The sequence below is a fragment of the Cyprinodon tularosa genome, unplaced genomic scaffold, assembly GCF_016077235.1.
Source record: "Cyprinodon tularosa strain WSP-4 unplaced genomic scaffold, ASM1607723v1 ctg585, whole genome shotgun sequence".
Classification (NCBI taxonomy): Eukaryota; Metazoa; Chordata; class Actinopteri; order Cyprinodontiformes; family Cyprinodontidae; genus Cyprinodon; species Cyprinodon tularosa.
The window spans coordinates 1-20,940 of NW_024039324.1; the positions used below are offsets into that span (position 1 = coordinate 1).

Sequence of the window (20,940 nt, forward strand, 5' to 3'; positions counted from 1 at the left end):
GACAATCAGTGGTGGCCTTTATATTGGAGCAGTTTCCTGGAGCATGCTGCCAGTTGGTTCCGCTCTCTCAGTGGTAAAACAGGTCAAGCTCTGCTAGTGAACTAAGCTCCCAGAGTCTCCTCTAATCTCTCCTTGCTTTCGTTCTCCACAGAACCAGATCAGACGCTCACCAGGATCAGGTCCGTTTCCTCCACCTCCTTGCTGCTCTGGAACTGTCTCCTCTCTGGGGAGCCCATACAGGAACAATCAGCCTGCCTGTCCACCCTCAATCCAACACAGGACAATCCTCTGGATAAGGATCCAGAACTCAGACTCTCTCTCCCTGTTTTTGTCTAAGTTGACTGAGCTCTTCTCCATTTAACTAGGAAATAAACTGTTAAATCTGCCTCTGTGTCCGCAGTTGTTGCTTGCTTAAGAGTCTGGTCTAGCAGTATGTCAATCTGGGGCATTTACTAATCAGGTGACCTAAGAAAGCAGCCATTTGTACTAGATTTAAAAGGTTGAGTGGCTGAAGACATGCACGCTTCTCTTTTTTTTTTTGTATAAAGTGTGAAAACAAGCTATATCTTACTTCCATTTCACAGTTTTGGACTACTTTTGTTTTAGTCTATTACATAGAAGTTCTTTGAAGGTAATAATTAAAATGACTTCAGATGGGTTTCATTAATTTATGAAAATACCAAACATTGATGTTACTTATTCATTTCCTGGGAGGTTTGGATCTCTAGATGGATTGATAACATTCAAAAAAGGACTAATGCCACATTTGATGTAAACTATGTTTTCTGATGGCGTTCACTCAATCATTGCAGCTGTCCACCATCCTGGAGCTGCTGGAGGGTTCCTTCTATGGGATGGATCTACTGAAGCTGCACTCTCTGACGAATAAGCTCCTGCAACGAGTGGATCACATCGAGAAGGTAAAATTCAAGCAGTGGTGGAATAAAATGCAATAAAAACCTTAAAATTCCAACTTGATAGGTTAGAAACCTTCCTTCGGCTTTAGGATTCACAAGACTTTTTCCTTTTTTAATTTAGAACAGCTTAAGAGAATGATGTCAAAGAAAGAAAAAAACCTATACCTTAGATCTTTCCTTATGCTAAACTTAAAGATTAATAGAAAAATAACAGAAAATGGGAAGCATCTCTAAGATGAGCTGGACTAGAAATAAAAAACAAAATCTGACCGGGCGCAGCTGGCGCGACAGAAGCAGCGAGTTTACATGCAAAGTCAATGGTTGACGCGCGTCAAGGCGCAGCAAAAGGTCCCGCGGTATGGCAAGCCAAGAAGGTCATATTTCGCATTGAATTGTCGCGTTAAGATTGAAGTTAACCCGCAAAAGCAGCAGACGCGATTTTGCTGCATCCGGTCTGAACGTAGCATTATCCACCAGCCTCATCTTGAGCATCCACTCTGTTTGCTTCATATCTATGATGACAACCTTTACAGCTAAGATAGAAGAGGAGCAGCTGAGACTGTGCTAAAGTCAACATACTAAATATACAGTTGATTTTCAAGTTAACCCATCCCAACAGGTGCAGGAGAAACAAATGGAAGGTTTACACGGCAAGTTTGAAGAAAAGAATGTAGCGAGCTAAACAGTGCTGCTTTATAAGGGATCTTTTTATGTCTGGAAAACAAACATGAAGTAAATAGTTATTGATATGCTGGGCCCTCTCAGGGTCTGCCATTAATATATAACAAAAATGGTCCTAACCAATCATCAAGTTAATAACAAAAAAGCTGCACAATGCTAAAAAGTTGAAATGCCTACAGCAAATGGTTACGATAACATTTTCCTTTATTCAAATATGAACACAAGATAAGTTGAGTAAATGCAAAATGCAGTTTTCTGTGATGGTTTTATTTACTACAAAAAACCAACATCCGGATCAATTAAGCTCCATGTAAAAATATAATTGGTTCCCTTTAGTAAATCATGGGTTAATTTATCAACCCCATTTTTGGTCTATTTTCAACCGCCAAACCCAGACCTGAACATGTGTAGAATAAGGAAATCCCTTCAATATAACCTGTCAGAAAACAAGAGGATGCCAAAAGATCTCAAAAGGCGACAAAAGATTCTAATAAAAAAAAGTGAAGAAGAAAATCATAGATGACTATAAGTCTTGTTAGACTTAAAAAAAAAAAAAAACAATTTCTAAAGTTTCAAGGCAACCATGATAAATGATTATCTACAAATAGAGAAAACCTGAACCAGTGGAGAACCCCTGTGGACATGAGTGACAAACCAAAAGTATCTAAGAGCTCACTGACACCCAGGAGGTCGCAAACGAATCCAGAACATCTAAAACCCTGAAGGCCTCATACGCCTCAGTGAGGTCAAAGTTCATGGTTCAGCATGAAATTTGGCAAAACTGCACTGCAAAAAATTTAAATCTAAGTAAGAATTTTTTTCTTAAAACAATTGTATTTTTTGTTAATTTGAGCAGATAAGAGTCAATTTGTTAATTGAATAAGACAATTTACATTAAAAATGAGAAAATAACTGCAGTCTCTTATTTCAAGTGCATAATAAATAATTACCTTATTTTGATGGTAAAAATGCTAATTCCATTGGCAAATAATCTTATTTTCCTACTCAAATTAAGGGTAAATACAGTTATTTTAAGAAATTTCTACTCATTTTCAGAACATTTTTGCAGTGTGATGTCCAACAGAAAAACCTCAGCTGACCATCAAGAACACAAAAGCTTTTCTCATGTTTGTCAAAAATATCTGTGAGACACCATATCAATGTTTCACTGTAGAAGTAACCTGAAGGTAAAAGTTTGAACATCCTCTGATCAGGTTAGCAAAAAATATTGGTGTTTTTCTGTCCCAGACTTGTGTAGATTGTGGATGGAGGGAAGGTCAGTTTGGATGATCCTTTCTGCAAAAGTAGCGGCAGGAAGGATTTCTATTCTTCTGCTTTCATTCATTTTTAACCAGTTCTAAAATCTAGTGTAGAATCTTTAAAACCTTTGTTTATATTTGGCTTCATATCTTCCAGGCGGTGTCTGTTGGCCAAGCAAAGACTCAAGGGAGTCCTGTATTAAAAATGAAAGTAACTGAAAGCCCAGCTACTCCTCTTCCTCAGCCACATCAGGAGGAGAGATTTGGTGATGTTAGTAAGGCGGCAGCTTACCACTATCCAGAGGTAAGAGAGAGCTTGACATGTCAATGAGGATTATTATAATAATAAAAGAGTCGCTATAAAGTAAAAATATTTATACTGCATAAGATATTTATCCTACTAAGGTAATTACATATGACCCATGCTTTTCATTATCAGTAATTTAGCATGATCCTGATTCTAAATTTGATCCTATTTATATGATGAAATAAAACCTTATTTCATTTGTGCAATAAATAGTTTTAAGAATGAAAAATTCTGGGACAGATATCAGATTTCTGACCTTGTAAAACAAAATGTATCAACAGTGAATCCATCAATCTCACTAAACAATCCAACAGATGCTTTACTATATCCCGTTGAAATAAGAAATTAAACCTTTGTATAAAATGCAAAATAAGAAGGGCTCCAAGTGTATCAAACTCATAAACCTAAAGGACAGTTATCACATGTCAGTTCTTTCTTTCATCTTATTTAGATAAATCACACGTCTTCACTGATTTCCCCTTAAAATCCCAGTTCTGTAAAAGGAATGTGTAAAAGAGTCCGTGAGGCAATATGAATGTTTGGTGGGATCAGTGAACAAAAGCAGACTCCCTAACTGTGACTTTCCTGCTGGGTGTTGATCCTTTCCAGCTTTTAACTTTCATATACTGGGTAGAGTCCAACCAACCGGATTCTGCTCTGTGTTTAAAATTGAAAAGTTATCTTCTAATAACTGCTGTTTTATTTTTCACTAGGATTATTTATTAGCAATTGTACACATTGGAATGCTCCACCAATAAAAAGATGAGACTAATCCTTGCTGTTTTTATGGTCAACAGGAAAGATTCAAAGAAAAGTTTACGACGGAAAATCCAGCCACTCAAAAGCCCGTTGGCTCTGATAGGATCGCTGAGATCAAAGTTCTAAATACCACGGCCAACAAAGAGGATTCTCAGGTGTCGAAGGCTGGATCTAATGAAATGATCATCAGAGGGATGACTTTTTATAAATCTGAGCCTGATGCTGTGGAGCCAGACCCCATGGTGGCAGATGACGGAGAGCCTGGCGAGAACAGTAAGCTTTAATTAAATTGAACTGAAAATAATAAGGTGAAGTCTGCACATAGATTGATTGTACTGCACTGAAAAGAGTTCAAAGCAGAGCATATGGTGCTTTGATAAAGTTTTTACACCCAATTAGCTTTTAACAATTTCTTTTTTTGGTGGGGGTGTTGGTATCTGACATATTAACACAAAGTAGAATATAATCCAAAAAAGGATCAATATTCATTGGAACTAATATTTTAAGGTTCTCTGCAACTTGTGATGTTTATTAGCAGCTGAACAAAGGAGTAGGTTAGAGATAGCAGGTGCAGAGTTCACCTGAGTAACATGATCAAGACCACTTTTGTTGCAGTTACAGCAGCAATTATTTTGATATATTTCTTGCAGATCTACAGGCATATATCCCTGCATATTCTTCTTTCTACAGGAGCAGCAGCTTGGTCAGATTAGACAACATAATTTAACACACATTTTCTTGTTTTGTTACAAGGAGGAGTATTAGAGAACCTCATTTCAAGTGGCAAGATCTTTGCAGCCTCTAATATGTTTTGCAGGATTGCTTAGTAACATGAAGAAAAGCCTCCCTAAAGTACCTTGACGATGCTGTTTTGCTCAATGCACCATGTCAGTTTTACAAGATGTATTCCCTGATATTCAAAAGATTGGAGAAAATTAAAACACACTTTTTTTTTGCAAGGGCTCCCCTATCAAAGTGCAGATCATATTCTAATGACGGAACGACACCAACTTATAGCTTGAGGATATGCAAATGTAAATATATACTACCTTCAAGGTGATTTTTCAAATCTGAAACTCAGCTTGTTGCATGGTGCGGAAACAATCATGTGAACAAAAGAAGAGAGATAATTGTAGATTTCAGAAGAAATAGGAACAAGTTGAAACCTATTACCATCATGGAAGAAGAAGTGGGTGTGGTGATGGAGTATGAATACCTTGGTGTTCCAGATTTTCACTTGTATTTAGTCATTGACTCTTCAACAATCTTTTACACCAAATTTTCATGTAGCAACAGTGGAGAGGAAAACTCCCTTTTAATCTCCAGCAGAACCAGGCTCAGTGTGAGCGGCCATCTGCCAACACTGACTGGGCTTGAAGGAGACAAATGCAGAAATACAGAAAGAAGCAGATATTTAAAAGGCAACTGTCAACCAGCTCTACAGGTGGTACCGTCCAAGAAAACAGGCAGACGAGCTCCGAGCCAACACTCCTCATGAGGATGAGCATATACAGTTAGTCATAGTAAAAGAAGCAGGACTACACTGTAAACAAATCCAAAGATTAATTCTTCATGAAACGAGAAAATAATGAACAACAGCGTGTCTTCAGTCTATGACCTCTTCAGATCTGGCACAAACCAGACCGCTACAGCTATCATCTACAGCAACTCGTTAAAAGAAAAGGAAATTGTTTACTACAACATTTAATTTCCCTTAGGGATTAATAAAGTATTTTTAATTGAATTGAACTTCCTATAGAGTATGCAATCTGCTGATTTTAAAAGGGCGGGAATTTTTGCATGTAGATCCAAAAGGCGAGTTTGGCTTCATCTGATAGGTAAACCTTTAACGGTTTGCCTTAACCTAAACAGTTGAGGCAAACCGTGTATTTATTTTTTAAAAATTGCAAACGAGACTCCATAAGGCCTTCCCTCAATAATATATATAACTGCCATCCCGTAATGAATGACTTATGTTGGGTGCACAGTTAGTAGATTCCCCCAATTTAGCCATCTGCTTCTTTGATGCATGGTTTTCTCTCCCAGTCAGTAGTTCAGGTGGGATGCCATGTCTTAGTGGACGTACAGAAATGCCATACTTCTTCCATCCTTAGATGCTGCAGCTCTGTGAGATGCCGACAGCTTGAGGTGTTGTTCAAACTGTAATCCTGCTTTAGATCTCTTTAACTTAATCTCTCATCCTTTGGTTTCATGATCTCTTTGCAAACTTTTTGGGGCCTTAACACCAAAGCTGTATTAGTAATGATCACAAATTAAACACTGATGGTTTCTTTTAGTACCAGTGGGTTGATTTTAAGCCTGGATCAGATTTAATTCAAGGTTATTATAATCAGCAGAGCTGAAAGTAAAGGCAAGACACACTAATCAAATGAAAACATTCTAGAATTTTTCTTCCATTTTGTAATAATTCTCCAATTTCTCTTGGTATATTATTGAAATCACAATAAAATACAAAGAATGATTGTAACAGGGTAAAATGCAAAGATTTTTAAAAATGTCTTATTATATTGGCTTTTATGTAATCAGATAAAAAAATAACCCATTGAGACAGAAGTCTGTTTCAAGGGTGAACTGACCAAGAGGTCAACAATTGCTTCTCAGAAACACAAAGCACCTTAAAGTAATAATATTTTACACATGGAATGCAGTTAATTACATATGAATGCTGAAATAAACAAATAAATGTAGTAGTAATTGAAATATAGCGAAGTATAGTTAAACCAAGTCGATTTTAAAAAGACTAGCTTCTCACCTAAAGAATCACTGTTTTGTGGATGCCTTTTATGTCAAAAAAAGTTTTAAATTAGATCATTTTGGACTATGTCTGTTCAGTTTGGAGAGCATTCCAGGTAGCAGGGGTAAAATAACTAAAAGCATGCTTTCCCAACTCTGAACATGAGCAACTTGCTGATGCATAAAATCACTTGAGCATAGAGTTAAAGGACTGCTTGTGTTTTGGAGAAGCACACAAAGAAAAGAAATGGAGATAGATTAATTTCATCCAATAAGTACACCTCTGTATGCTCAAAGAAAGCAACTCAGCTTGTGCATGCAGATCATCCTCAAGGCAGGACAATAAATAGTTTTCAAGGACTAAAGGCGTCTGAGGTATTTAAGTGTCTGAGATTTATGATTTATACACTTGGGTGTATTTAGCTTTATTTCCATTTCTAGCTCAAGTTGCAGTTCAACAATTTTGATGATTTTATTTTGTTTTCAAGCAAAAACAAAAAGTTAAAATCTTCAATTTTTCTGCCCTCAGTGTTTGAATACCATGAATTCAGCGGAGACGGCTCCATCAACCTCTTTATTGAAGAGAATCTCCTTCGTCATCAAGCCACTCGGCCCAGGACACGAACTTGGTTGAGATCATTTAGGCCGAAGTCCACTGATCCTGTACCCAAGAGGAACACCCCGTCTTTAAAACTAAAGGAAACAAAGCCCATCTTAACGTCTCATAATGAGATCATTAGTGATAGTGGAATCAAGTCCTTGGAAGTGTCTGCAGAGGTGGCCACAGCGAGAAGCGTTAAAGCTGGACCAACCAGTACTGCAAACAGTTTACAAATCAAAAACCGGGAACCTCTGACAGATTGGCCCGTTCCCATGACAACAGCTCCAGGAGCTTCCTCAACTATCAGCCCACCTGAAAACACCAATCAAACTAAACTGAGTCCAACCCAACCCTCCAACAGGCCAGACATGAAGGAAACGGTAGAACCGTTATCCAAGGGATATTCTCCCATCTCCAAGATGGAAACCACAAGCTTTGAGCTCAAAGATCAAAAGCTGACAACTTCAGATCTAAACTCCATGGCAGAGGCTCAAACCATGAGCCGGCCATCTGCTACAACTATTACCCCCTCACCCTCAGCTCCGGCACATCCCACAATGTATTCCACCTCAGTGCACAGCAACGCATCAACACTGCAAGAGGAAACTACTCCCACCCACTCATCTGATCCCACTTTACCTGGTGACATGGCTCTACGCACCATCACAGCTGTAACCCGCTCCCCTAAAGTCACCAGCACTCCCAGACTGACTGCTGCAGTCAAAAGGAAATACAAAATTAGCTGGGAAGAAGAAGATGTGGGGGCAGAAAACCTCGACATACAACAACCAATGCAAAACCAGAAGGAATCAACTTCAAGAAAAACTGGTAAATGATTATTACTTTATATATGCACCCCATCTGTAACATGGGTGAAAAGAGAATAATGCACCAGTGTTTACCAGGATTTAGCTAGAACAACAAAACATTATTTGACTTTTTCTTATTCACATTGAAAGCAATTACTGAGCCTAATGTTCTCATTTGGAGCAAACAAATGGAAATTTCCCTTTTAGAAATTCCTAAACTTATTCCTCCTGTGGGAAATCTTACTTGTTTAATTTATTTTGAAGAAAACAAATGCCTCTAATTATTTTCAGACTCCTTGGCATTGGTGATGGTGGAGTTAATAGCTGCCTCTAAAATCTCCACCTTTACCTGTGTTTGTGACAGGGGAATGTAAGGACACTTTGGCAAGTATATCTGAGCCAATCACTCACAACACCTATGGTAGACCTGAGGGAGCTTGGATGAAGGATCCCAAATCCAATGACGAGAAGATCTATGTCACAAACTTCCATTATGGGAATAACCTTCTGGAGTTCCAGAATCTGGAGGTTTTCAAACGAGGTGAGACTCCAAATCTTTCTACTAAATTTAGGATTGTGTTTTCTTTACAATAGAATAGAATAGAAAAGAAAATCTCTTTATTGTCCCACAGTGGGGAAATTGTGGCCTTACAGCAGCAAAAGGTTATAGCTAAAGTGGCCATACAATTTGGACCTTAGAAAAGTGTGCAAAACTAACAGATAAGAACATAGACAAATAAATACTGTACAGTGTTTTTACAATATAAATTGTCTGTATCTAGAAAAATGAAAATTCAATAATCAGCTGTGGAAAATTTAACAGTAATGGATATGTGAATAATAGCAGCAACATCAGAGATTTGCTGCTAGAGACGTATTTAACCTACTAAGACAGAAACTGTCCAAAATCAACATGAATGTAACAACTTATGGAGGCCGTTGGCAACAGTGGTGGTGGTTAGAGACAGTAGTCTAGTTGTAAAAAGAAAAAGAAAAAAAGAAGGGAGACGGTGGAATTTTTTTTCAGAAGCATACATAGCCTAATTAATATAGTCTATTAACCTAAGGCAATATGTTGTTCCATGTCAGGCACGTCTGTCTTTGACCAAGGCACCTAACAGTAGAACTGCAGTCAGTGCCTGGAATGATATGGCTATCACTGCCACTACAAGCGTGTAAAGAAGATGGATGGATGGATGGATGCCACTACATAGTTAGGGACAAATTTCTCACTGGGATCAGCTTCATAGTCATTGTAGGCCACTTCTTCGATTTTATTTCTATTATTGCTATTACTGCTAATATATAGTAGAAATTTTACACATTCAGTAATGAAATGTCAGGGATGGTATGGGGGATGGTCATTTAAGAAGGGGGATAGTTTTTTAATGAAGGGGGATGCCATCCCCCCTCAACTTGAGTACTGGTTATAGTCTTACAGCTGCTGGGAGGAAGGATCTGTGATAACCCTTCCTGGTGTATTTAGGGTTCACCAGCTTCATGATTGGGGTGAGAGAAATTACCAAACAGAGATGCTATTTTAATTAGGGTCCTTTTGGCTACGTTCACACTGCAGCCTGAAATGACCTGTGTCTGAACGGCCGGGGCGCATTGATCCGACCTGAACGACCTTAATACCAGACTAAGATCACTGTTCTGGGTCTTGCTATGAAGAAGCGGCAAGAAAAACAACAACCATGGCGGACGATGATGCGGAGAGAAGTATTTATGTTTAACCATCTTGAAAAGTTTGAGTTTTTATCGTTGGGAAAGACTGCTAGATGTGCGCCGGCGCTACCATCCATTTTTATTTCCGTAAACAGAGCACGCTGGCCTGTGACCTCTACTGCTCATGCGGGTCACTTGCGTTGTATGACTACAGTTTATACAGGAGATCACATGTCGCATATATTTGGAAATGTGAAATGTGAACGGCAAACCAAAATAATTGGATTTCACAAAAAAAATCGGAATTGAGCATCAAGGCCTGCAGTGTGAACGTAGTCTGTTTCCCACCTGCTGCACCGAGTCCACAGGGCATCCAATCACAGACCTTTCAACGGTCTCATTCATCTGATGTGAAATGTTGATACCCAGTTAAAATTCTAGGGTCATGTGATGAAAAAAATAGGTCAAGATTAACCCTTTCAGAGCTTTTTAAACGTTATCTGTTGATTACAATCTCTTACAAGTTTAAAGAAAAACACACAAAAAAAAAAAAAAATTTGCATTCATTAAAATTCAAACTTTTGTTAGATAGTGGTTAGTACACACATGACCCTGGTGAATCCCAGATATCACATCAAAAGCTGTGAATTATGGAAGGCTTTCAAAGCAATTAGAGGTGTTAAATGGTATCAATACAGTATACACAATAATTTAAAACGTATCAGTTATCAGTGGGTCTTGAGAAACAATTAGTTTAATGATGTGTTCAGTTTTTCTTCTGGTAGAAGCTTTCCAGGTTTGGCTCTCTATTATAGCTGTAAAAAGTTGCAGTTTATGTTGTGAAACCTCTCTTTTAATGATGTTGTCTTTCTGGATAAAATCTCAGGCCGTTTCACCAACTCCTACAAGCTCCCCTACAACTGGATCGGCACCGGACACGTGGTCTATGGTGGGGCCTTCTACTACAACCGGGCCTTCTCCCGCGACATCATTAAGTACGACCTGCGGCGGCGCCAAGTGGCTGCCTGGACTATGCTGCATGACGCAGTGTTTGAGGAGTCCTCGTCACCATGGGAATGGCGCAGCCACTCGCACGTTGACTTTGCCGTGGACGTTAGTGGGCTTTGGATCGTCTACCCGGCACTGGATGAAGAGGGGTTCTTACAGGAGGTGGTCATCCTGAGTCAGCTGAACCCCATAGATCTCAGCACTCAAAGGGAGACCACCTGGAGGACTGGGCTTAGGAGGAACAACTTTGGGAACTGCTTTGTCATTTGCGGAGTCTTGTACGCCGTGGACAGCTACAATAAAAATGATGCCAACCTGGAATATGCCTTTGACACACACACAAACACTCAAATGATTCCCAGGATGCCCTTCATCAACAACTACACCTACACCACCCAGATCGACTATAACCCGAAGGAAGGGGTTCTGTACGCATGGGACAATGGACACCAGGTCACATACAACATTACTTTTGCTTATGTAGATCCTTAAGAGCCTTTTTGTCTTTTTTGTTTTTTATATTTTTGAATGGATTGTAGATCAGTCCACAATGGCCACAGAAATGAGACAAACGAGGCCAAATGTACAGATATACTTAGTGTTTACATTGTTTATATTAAAGTTTACATTTTGTATAAATAGATTAACCTTCAATATTTGTATCATGTTTCACTGAGAACTGTCTTATGCCAAATGATTGAATTGCTTCATGCTTTGTCAGGTGAAAACCCCAGACAAGCAGATAATTATAAAGAGAATGAAAATAATACATGCCTTTCACATTTTCTTTTAACCAATAAAAGTTTTAATGGTACTGTTTATCCACCTCCCGAATGAATGATTTCCACAACTATCTTTAGTTGCAGTAACAGCAGCAAGTCTTATTGAATATTAACCAGCTTTATGGATTCTTATACAAAAATATCTCCTCACTGGTTTTCCTTAAGTAGCTCAACCTAAGATTAGATGCAAAGTATCTGGGGTCCGTTTCACGAAGCAGGTTTACCGAAAAACTGAAAACAGGGAAATTCTGACTTTTCCGTTTCACAAAGGGAGTTTACTCAACCTCTGTTTCAGTCTGTGTAGAAAGATTCTCCCCAGAGCTAACCTGGTGGGGAGCAGGGTTTTTTTTAATTTTCAGTAAAATCGGAGTATCCTGTCTCCAATCTCCTTACAGCCAATCATGTTGTTTTATTTCCTGAATTAGTTAGATTTTTGTCGTAGTATTGTGAATAAAAAAAAAAATAAAAAAAATTTGATATATATGTATATATATCGTTAACTAGGTCCGTTAGACATATTAGGTTTTAAAAACAAAGATTGCTTGTCTGTTTGACGAGGATCTTCACAGAGAATTAAATATTTATAGGGAGAGGATTCTATAACTCAGCTGACTGGGCATGAGTATATTTGTTTTTTGTTTGTTCAATATGAGCGAGACATGGATTTTTTTTATTCTTATTTAGCTATATTTCCAGTACATATAGAACTACTGAAATTGTTTTCATATTATATACATAAATAGATTCATTATTCCGTGGGTGGAAAGGACTTACTTTAGGGTTAGGATTCCCTCGATGATAAAAACCTAATGATCCTACTGGCACAATCTGAAGCCGTTCTATGAGTCTGATAGCTGCTTATAACAGCCATTTATTGGGATGATAACATCCGAGGCGCGGCTGCAAACATCCTTTTAGTATACTGTGTAAAAGAAGACTGAATCAACATGAGGACCATGAGATAATCCACAGGTTCTACATATTAGAAAAACTCCTTTATGACTCAATTTTCACCTGCTGCCAGAATATTTCTCATTAATAGATACATTGATCTAATACCATTCAAGAAATAATTCCATAATATTATCGCCGTCACAATAACTATGGCAAGCCGTTTGATATGTACCGGTACTAGTTTAACTGAATATGTATTCTTGATTTCTGAAAAAAATATTTTTTCTTTGTCTAAATGAACATTTCAAAGCAAATGAAATTCTCCACATCTAGAATAAACATTCTGGATGTCTATAAATTAATTTCAGATCTCCATATTCCTAATATTACTGCTCAGAATTTGGATTGTTTCAACCAGGAAAAAATGTTTTTCAGGTATCATAAATACATTTTCAGTCAAGCTGATAAATGTCAGGACGGCCAAATAAAATGTGTAAATTCCATAAAAGTTTAAAAATCTATACTTCCAATCCTTAACAATCCAAACTTTTATGGAATGACTATGACCTGGATGACTGAGAATCTTCATCAGCATAAAATGTGTAAACAGTTCTAGATATATAAAACTTAATTCTTGTATATTTTTTAAAATACATTTTTTGATATAAAAATGTAATTTAGAAAATATATTATTACAGTTCCATCTATGAGTGTGATTTTTATCAGGAAGAATCTTATTTTAGTGATCTACAAATGGAACAACACAGAGGAGAGTGTTTTAATAAATCTAAAAACAGGCTGCCATAGACCACTTGATTTAAACTTACGCATTAACTTGAGCAACAACCTTCTCCTTCGCCATCTTCCTCTCCTTTGCAGCTGTGGCGCTGTTTCTCTCACCTTTAAACACATTCTCCCTTTTTTTATATTATTTCTGCATTAGAAACACTAGTTCCAATGGGGTGAAATAGGCACTTCCTGTTGCCCGTTGTCATGGTGACTCGTCAAATCGGTGCTCCACTGATAATGGCTTTTCAACCTTGTTGGGTACATGCTAAACTCTGATTGGTTCTACTTGGAGTTGATTGAACTTATTCATAGCAGTCGTTGTGAAACCGAGTTCCAAACATTAGGCTAGATTAATTTAGAGTTGTGGATTTTTTAAACCTGCTTTTTTAAACAGACCCCTGTAAAGCTTGCAAAAGAAACACAACCCCACAGCATGAGAGCTCCACAATTTGTCCTATTGTGTGCTAATGTTAACCAATCGCCTGCCCAGAGCACATTCCTTGCTTTTTGACACTGCAAATAGTAATTCTTCTGGTTTTATTTAGGGGCATCAGCTAAAAGGGGGATAAATCCAAATACCCCACCAGTCAAATTTCCATTTGCACTATATGCACATTACTTTTTTGTTCATCTGTCATATAAAACCCAAATAAAATACAATGGAGCTTGTGGATGGGTCGCTAACTGCTCAAGGGTTATGAATAATGTCACTATCTGTATTCTTTAAGGATTTTAGAACTAATTAATCCAAATTTCTAAGCAGAGCTGTGATAAAAAACAAAACAAAAACAAAGTTAGAACATTTAAGCAACACACAAAAAAATAAGAAAGTGTTTTTTTTTTTTTTAGATGACACACTGTATTTGTTTGGATCATAATCTATACCAGAGCTCCCTTTTCTCCTAAAACACATTCTTCCTTCTATAATAAATCCCAACAAAATTGACATAGGAAGGATGCGTCTTTGTTCTGTTAAACAAAAGGTTAAGGTTGCTTTAATTGTGGCTTGAAAGTGTTACCTGAAACAAAAAAAGAAGGCAAAGTTGAAGGAAATGGCAAAAGAATGTAGAAAATGAAGGCCTAAACCAGTAATTTAGGGTAAACTCTGAATGTAAACACAGACATTGTGGGAGAGGTGATTATGAATACTTAAGCTTTTACAATAAAGGAAAAATGTTAAGTAAAGCAGTGAAGGGGTTCCTGCAAGCAAACCAAGAGGTGCACACAGGTATACTTTAAGAAAATCCAGTGTTTATTTCAGTTTAAACACATGAAAGACAAAACTTCAGAAAAAGGTTTTTTCATATTGTTGGGCGAACAGAAAAAAATTAATGTTTGAGGGATTCTGTCTTAGAAACAACAACAACAAATGCTACATAAAACGAAACCCGACAAGGAAAACAAAGCATTTCATGATTTTTCAGCAAAAACAAACCATTTGCAAAAAGAAATACACTTTCTGCCTTATATGAGATATATAAACAAAAACTGACCGAAATTAACAAAAAGAAAAAAATTATTTTGTTCACATCAATTCACATAAAAGAAAGAAAATGTTTCTTTAAGAGAAGAAGGGGAAAACAACAACAAAATGAAAAATAATAAGGCATTTCAATGCAAAAGTCAATGCTCCATCATTCCTAATCTTTAAGTCTATAATATACATTGATGCTTTGTAGTTGGATAGATAAACACCGCACAGAAATTCCATCAGGTTTAAATTTTCATAAAAATAAAAAAAGAAGCAAGCCTTTAGAGGTCTTAAAATGTTTGTGATAGTGGCTTTATGTCTGTTTTTTCTTAAAAGACTGACAAAAATGTTACATTTTAACATTTCAAGTGTTATTTCTCTCCATCTTCCTTCATCTTAAATAAAAAAATTTACCATTGAGGACATTTCAGTTGGTATAAAAAAAACAAAAAAACATGAGAAATAAAAGAATAAAAGGACAATTTTAAGCAAACACATAAAACAGAAAGAGACACATGGAACCAGGATTATGTACTGTTACATAATATTTAGCAATAAATATGTACAGTATTAATATCCGTTCATGATCAAGAGACAAAGACATCGTGCAAAGACATAGAAGCTAATTACTAGATTTACTCATAGAGCAAGTGCTGAAAATGGAGCACATGGAATATTTAAATTAAAGCCAAGTAGCTTAAAACCTAAAACTCCCTGAGTTTACTGAATGCTGTTAAAGAAAGTTTAGACAGAAGACATTTACACCTTCTAAGCACCAACATCACAAATATACCTTTACTGTCTTTAACGAATATTATTGGGTAAAAAGTAGACAGAGGTGTCTCACAGGGAGCTTTTAGAAGTTGTGTTATTATGACGGGGTGACTCAGAGTTCAACGCTCGGCTCCCTGCAGACTAACAATTACCCTGAGTGATGTGTGGGGCGGCGGGGGGAAGTCAGTGTTGCCACCCAAGCAGGCAGCCTCTCCTGTTCTATTCTAAGAGGATCCAATCCTGTAAAGGAGTCATGGGGAACAAACTGTATTTACAAAAAAAAGTTCTTGACTGAGGAGTTGTCTTGGATTTCTTCTTAATGTGGTTTGCTGGGAAGTTACAAAAAAGTGCTGAAGAGAAAAGGTTAAGACGAGCCCATGAGCACGCCGACAGGAGGCGCAGGCTTGCCATCGGTCGAAGCGCGCTGGTAAAACGTGTCCGTCTGGTTGACCCGCAGCAAAGGTGGGATGCTAGAGGACCTGATGTGGATGATCTTGGTGTCGGTGACCTCACAGTCAATCTGCATCATCACCTCAAACTCTTTGTCCTTGATGATGCTGTCTGTAATGGCAAGAAAAGAAACAGGATGGTTTTGAAGTCTTAAACCATGACTAAATATGCAAATAAAATAAAAATTGAGTATTTATACTGTGAAACAAGTTCAGCTGCCACGCTAAAGTATCAAATGACCCATTTTACTATTTGATCAGGCAGAGGAGACCAATATGCTTTACATAATTTAATAGACATATCAAACAAAGCTTCATATTTTCATACGAGTCAATCTTCGCTGTACGGATTTCCGACACGAAAAACAGAAGGGGCCAAATTTTCCTCAGCTTTTCCAACTAACCAACACCTACCTAAATCATCATCGATGGCATAAATCTTATTTGACACATAAAACTTCTAATTTCTTGCAAGAGTGAGAACAACAACAAAATGTCTCCCTTCTCGTGGAGTATGTAGGGACCTTTAGCGTAGTGTTAGATAATTACAATGGAATATTCACACACAGAGAAATCTGGAAAGAATACAAACTTTAGTTGGAATAAATTCATTTTGAGGAGGAGTTTGTGAAATTCAATAAGGATTTAGTATCTGATTTATGCCTAATCAGTAATTCATGACTTATCATTTCCCTGGGGCATATATAGATGTGACACAGGAGCAGACTTGTTTAAGCCTTAGAGACGTCCCACTCAAGGAGAGCAGATGTGAGTTGATCTTTAAGTGAGGAAATGTCTGATAGACTACAGATACCTAAATTTCACTATTCTACAGTCAGAGGAACATTAAATCATCATTAAACCCGCTGGAACTCTGACTCAAAGTTTAGAGCTGCTGCTGACAGGCCCCCTAAACTCACCAAGTCTAGTGTGCCACAAAATGATGAACGTAAACAATACAGGTATGAAGTTTTCTCCAAATGATCTGATCTAAAACTGATGCTACTTTGTCCTAAGATAGCAACAGATCAATTTAGAGTTGCAGCAACGAGCAACCAGATGGATTTTTTGGTGTGTAACAAAGGATAAATAATTCTATCTTCATAGTTAAGTATAGTAAATATGTGAAAAAACTTTAAGAGTTTCTGGCACCATGAGCTCAGAGGAAAAAAAGAAAAAAAACTACTTACAATACAAATATGGTGGTGATTTAAACTTTAAAGAGGATAATGATCCAAAACTTTTTCCAGATTAACATAAAACATCTTGCAGAATGTTAAAGAGGACCAAACATGTTCTTATTGACAAAAGGGGGGCTGGACTATGTGATAATATCACTCTCATTAAATAAATATACAAAAGAAAATCTCCAGTGTATTATTACAAGCAACAAGTTTAATCCAATGTTAAACATCTGGTTGAAAACAAGTGATTTTACAAAGAGTGTTGTTTGAGAAAGTGGGGGAAGGAAGCAACAAGCTGAGCTACAAATGGAGCCCAGAGGTGAGTCACACACCGGATTTCGCCTTCGCCCAGATAAACAAAACCTCACTAAACAACAGCAGGACATGCAAGTTGCAGAACAGAAAAGGAGAAAAGTCTGAGGGGAGCTTGGGAAGTGAACGCTGACGATGAGTCAGGATCCCCGTAGCTGCGTTCAGCAAAGCAGAGAAAAAGCTGGGCAAAGCCTCAAAGACTGAAAGTAATTTATGGTCATGAGTGAGGCTATTGTGTTGGAATAACTCCTTCCACCACAGATTGTGTACTGTACTGTTATCACACATAAATACTCTGTATTCTCACAGTCATCTTAACCTAAATATAAGTCATTATTTAGGTTTCCTTTGAGGAATTCAAACTTGGAATCAGATCAGGGACTAAACAATGGTGGTTTGTGGTCCTCCACATCCAACCCTTAAGAAGCCTAGAGTAAGACACACTTTAAAGTGGTTACTCTTGTGATATTCTACAAGGAGAAAAAAAAGATATTAGCAAAATGCTTAAACCCCCAGCTAGCATTTATATCAAAGCTTGAAAACTTGAAGATTTGACTGTCAGCCCATCATCTGGATCACACCTCCCACCTCTGAGCGAGGTGTGCAAGTTTAAAAGCTGCAGGCGGTTTTTCAGACACCTGCACCAAGACACAAGCTTCTCCTTCCCTGGAGCAGGATTTTTTAGGGATGTATTAAGCCAGCAGATCTCATCAAACTGGACCATATGATCACTTCAACTGCAGCTGGAGGGATTTCATGGATAAATAAGTTTTGGGAAGGTGAGATTTGTTCTCGCTCGGTATGATTTTATCGGCTGACAAATCTGGATCTTATGCACCTGCAGTGAAATTTAGACGCTTGAAATGGCTTCAGTGTTTGGAGAGACATCAAAGGAAATCATTTGTTTCAGCACTACACTACAGCTACTAGAAAGAAAGAAAAAACGGGGCTCTGTATGAGGTAGACTCAGAAATATCAAATACAAATCCACACAGGTGCATCTGAAGAGACTAGAATAACTTGCAGAAGTTAATGGCCTTCAGCATTTATTTATTTCTACATCAACACATTTCTGTGATTGTGATTTATTTTAGGAGCTTATGCTTCCTTTTTAGTTTCTGAATAAATAATTTATTGTATCCTGTCATGACAGCACATGCATTACATGCATACATTTCCGCTTTTAACAAAATACTATCTGTAAGACACATTCAAGTCAACCGGTGATGCCCTCACAATCAGTTATGTTCTCAAGGTTTAAAAAAAAAATCCTCCTGCCCAATTTAGAAACACTCCAAGGCTTTTCTGCTGCATCATTACCTGATCCTGTGTGACCAATTGCTTTCAGATGGCTTATCTTTGCAAAGGTTGTAGTGAGTTTCCGTATAGTAAACAAAGTAAAGCTAATGGTGGTATCCAATGTAATTAAGTGCACAACAAACATATGAAGTCAAATGTCTTGCATAAAATAAATCTGGATCTTGCATTTATTGTCCGAGTCTCTTTTTTCCATCTATCCTTCAACAGCTTATCAAAGAATTTGATCTTTAACTTCTTAAGAAGCCTGAAAGGCAAAAGATGAAACACATCTGCATGAAAAAACGAGGTTTACCTCCAAATAGCAATGCTTTGAAGAGGCTGCCAGATTTACCGTCTAACTGCTCTTGGCCTTATTACCCCCTATTTTACTTGTGCCATCTGGAAAGCATCCAGAATGTTTCAGCGAGCTGCTGTATGCTGATAAGGGTCTAATGTCTTACAACAATGCGTTAATGCACTAAGAAACCCAGGAGAGTCCGTCAGCAGGATGGGGGAAGCCAAATTGGAACAAACTCAGAGAATCCATTCATGAAGGAAGCTTTTCTTCCCTTCTGTATATAAGGAAGCATATCATCAGCAAATATAATCACACCGGAGTAGAGCTAATCATCATTTTTTTTTACTTTTTCTGCCAGTCAACACACAGAAATATGAAACATCGCAGGTTGAATGGTCGAGGGCAGGATCACTACTGAATAACAAGATTTAATGTTTGGCGATCAGGAAGCAAGTTCATTATTTTTATAAAATAAAGGACAATTGAAATGGGAAAGATAAGACATTTCTACATTTAACATATACAGTACCAAATTAAGTGGCCAGTGTTATTTAACCTCACACTTCCTGCTTGAACATGAATGGAAATAACTCATTTGTAAGAGTGAGATTCTTGGTGTCTAAAGCTTTCTGTGCTCAGATCACAAGCTGTAGATCCTCAGTGGGGACAGAAGGGGTCAAGAAATAGATGTTGCAAAAAGTATGGATTTCTGCCGTAACCTACTGATAAAGTTAGTGTTTTAACAGCAAGACAAATGTTCCACGGTAGCTTTCCAGGACGTGCATTAAGTGGGCATTTTGCGGGTGAACTAAAAAGATCGCTTGGAAGTTGCTAAGATGTGCTGCCCTATTAAGATGCAGATTCCATGTTCTATATGCATTTAAGAGCAGTTGTAAAGGAATGACGAGGTTCTAAGCAATCTGGCTGGAGGCAAGAATGAAAATCATATAAAGGTATATCGGAGGATGTTCTTTTTCCGGGTTGATCTTTAAAATAAGTGGTCCTCCTAACTGTCTGGTGATAAGTTTACGTAAGGCCGTCCTTCGTCCTAGTCCCCAGTTACAGTACTTATCTTTCTATGTGCATGCGCACATTCAGGCGTATGTATGTGGTGAGCTACAGTTTCAGCCAGTCATTGAAGCTTGCCTTTCTCACTGCAGTTCTTTGAAAACACATAAAATATAACTATGGTTCCTGCTTTTTTTAATTGAAATCCCTGTTGTTAGAAGAGATGAGGACTGCATGGAAAATCGCTGTGCAGGTAATAAATGTTTAAACTTGAATAGTCTCCACTGATGAATTTACGCCATTTGGTTTTCAAACCAAATGGCTCAAGTTGTTTGAAGGCACAAAAAAGGTTTGCACACGCTATGTGCTGAATGCAAACACAAATCCCTTTGCACCTTTATTTGTTTTAAGACATGAAAACCATTGGTAGTTCTGGATATGTGCCAATAGTGCCGCAGTAGAACTGGTCCTGACCCCCTTATTGTCCCCGTATCAAAGAAATAATACAAAATAAATTGATGAGAAATAAATGACGATATGTACTGGAGAAGAAACCCCATCTAAAAGGTCACTTCAATGATTAACATTTATATTTAAAGTGTTTTATTTTATAGATGATTATAGATGATGATTTAATTAAGTTGTTGAACTTTTGGCTTCAGTCATATCACAATAGGGTCACCATTTCATCTGTAATGTCTGAGGTTTTCAGAGCTGCAAATGGCTCTTTAGTTTACTTAAAGCTGAAGTCTGTAAGTTTTTAAAAATCACTTTTTGTCATATTGGGTAAAACCGTCCCTATGCCCAGACAGCAGTACATGTGATATGTAACCTGTGAAAAAAACTGCTTCAATTGGTACCGCCTACTGCCTGTATTTCAATCTGGAAAGAATATTTCGGGACGAGACAAAACAACC

General features: G+C 37.6%; 2 protein-coding genes across 3 annotated transcripts in view; one reads left to right on the forward strand and one right to left on the reverse strand.

Moving 5' to 3' along the window:
- Nucleotides 1-761: 761 nt before the first annotated feature.
- olfml2ba (olfactomedin-like 2Ba) lies at nucleotides 762-11,584 on the forward strand. Its single transcript, XM_038306554.1, has 6 exons — nucleotides 762-920; nucleotides 3,015-3,161; nucleotides 3,962-4,196; nucleotides 7,207-8,106; nucleotides 8,452-8,628; nucleotides 10,642-11,584. Exons 1-6 carry the CDS (start codon nucleotides 789-791, stop codon nucleotides 11,253-11,255), a joined length of 2,205 nt encoding a protein of 734 aa, XP_038162482.1. The 5' UTR covers nucleotides 762-788; the 3' UTR covers nucleotides 11,256-11,584.
- Nucleotides 11,585-14,459: 2,875 nt separating this feature from the next.
- atf6 (activating transcription factor 6) overlaps nucleotides 14,460-20,940 on the reverse strand; it is a 41,507-nt gene continuing 35,026 nt past the window's right edge. The window contains exon 16 of one of the 2 annotated variants that reach the window (XM_038306562.1): nucleotides 14,460-16,034. In XM_038306562.1, coding sequence (XP_038162490.1) covers nucleotides 15,838-16,034 — 197 coding nt within the window. In that variant the 3' untranslated portion in view covers nucleotides 14,460-15,837. The remainder of the gene's footprint in view (nucleotides 16,035-20,940) is intronic. The other variant, XM_038306563.1, reaches the window with a different exon arrangement.

Excerpts from the sequence above, each read along its gene's own strand:
- olfml2ba (XM_038306554.1), top strand. The coding sequence starts at position 789 with ATGGCGTTCACTCAATCATTGCAGCTGTCCACCATCCTGGAGCTGCTG. Across the intron at positions 3,162-3,961 it reads CAGCTTACCACTATCCAGAG|GAAAGATTCAAAGAAAAGTT; the intron begins GTAAGAGAGAGC and ends TATGGTCAACAG. Across the intron at positions 8,107-8,451 it reads ATCAACTTCAAGAAAAACTG|GGGAATGTAAGGACACTTTG; the intron begins GTAAATGATTAT and ends TGTTTGTGACAG.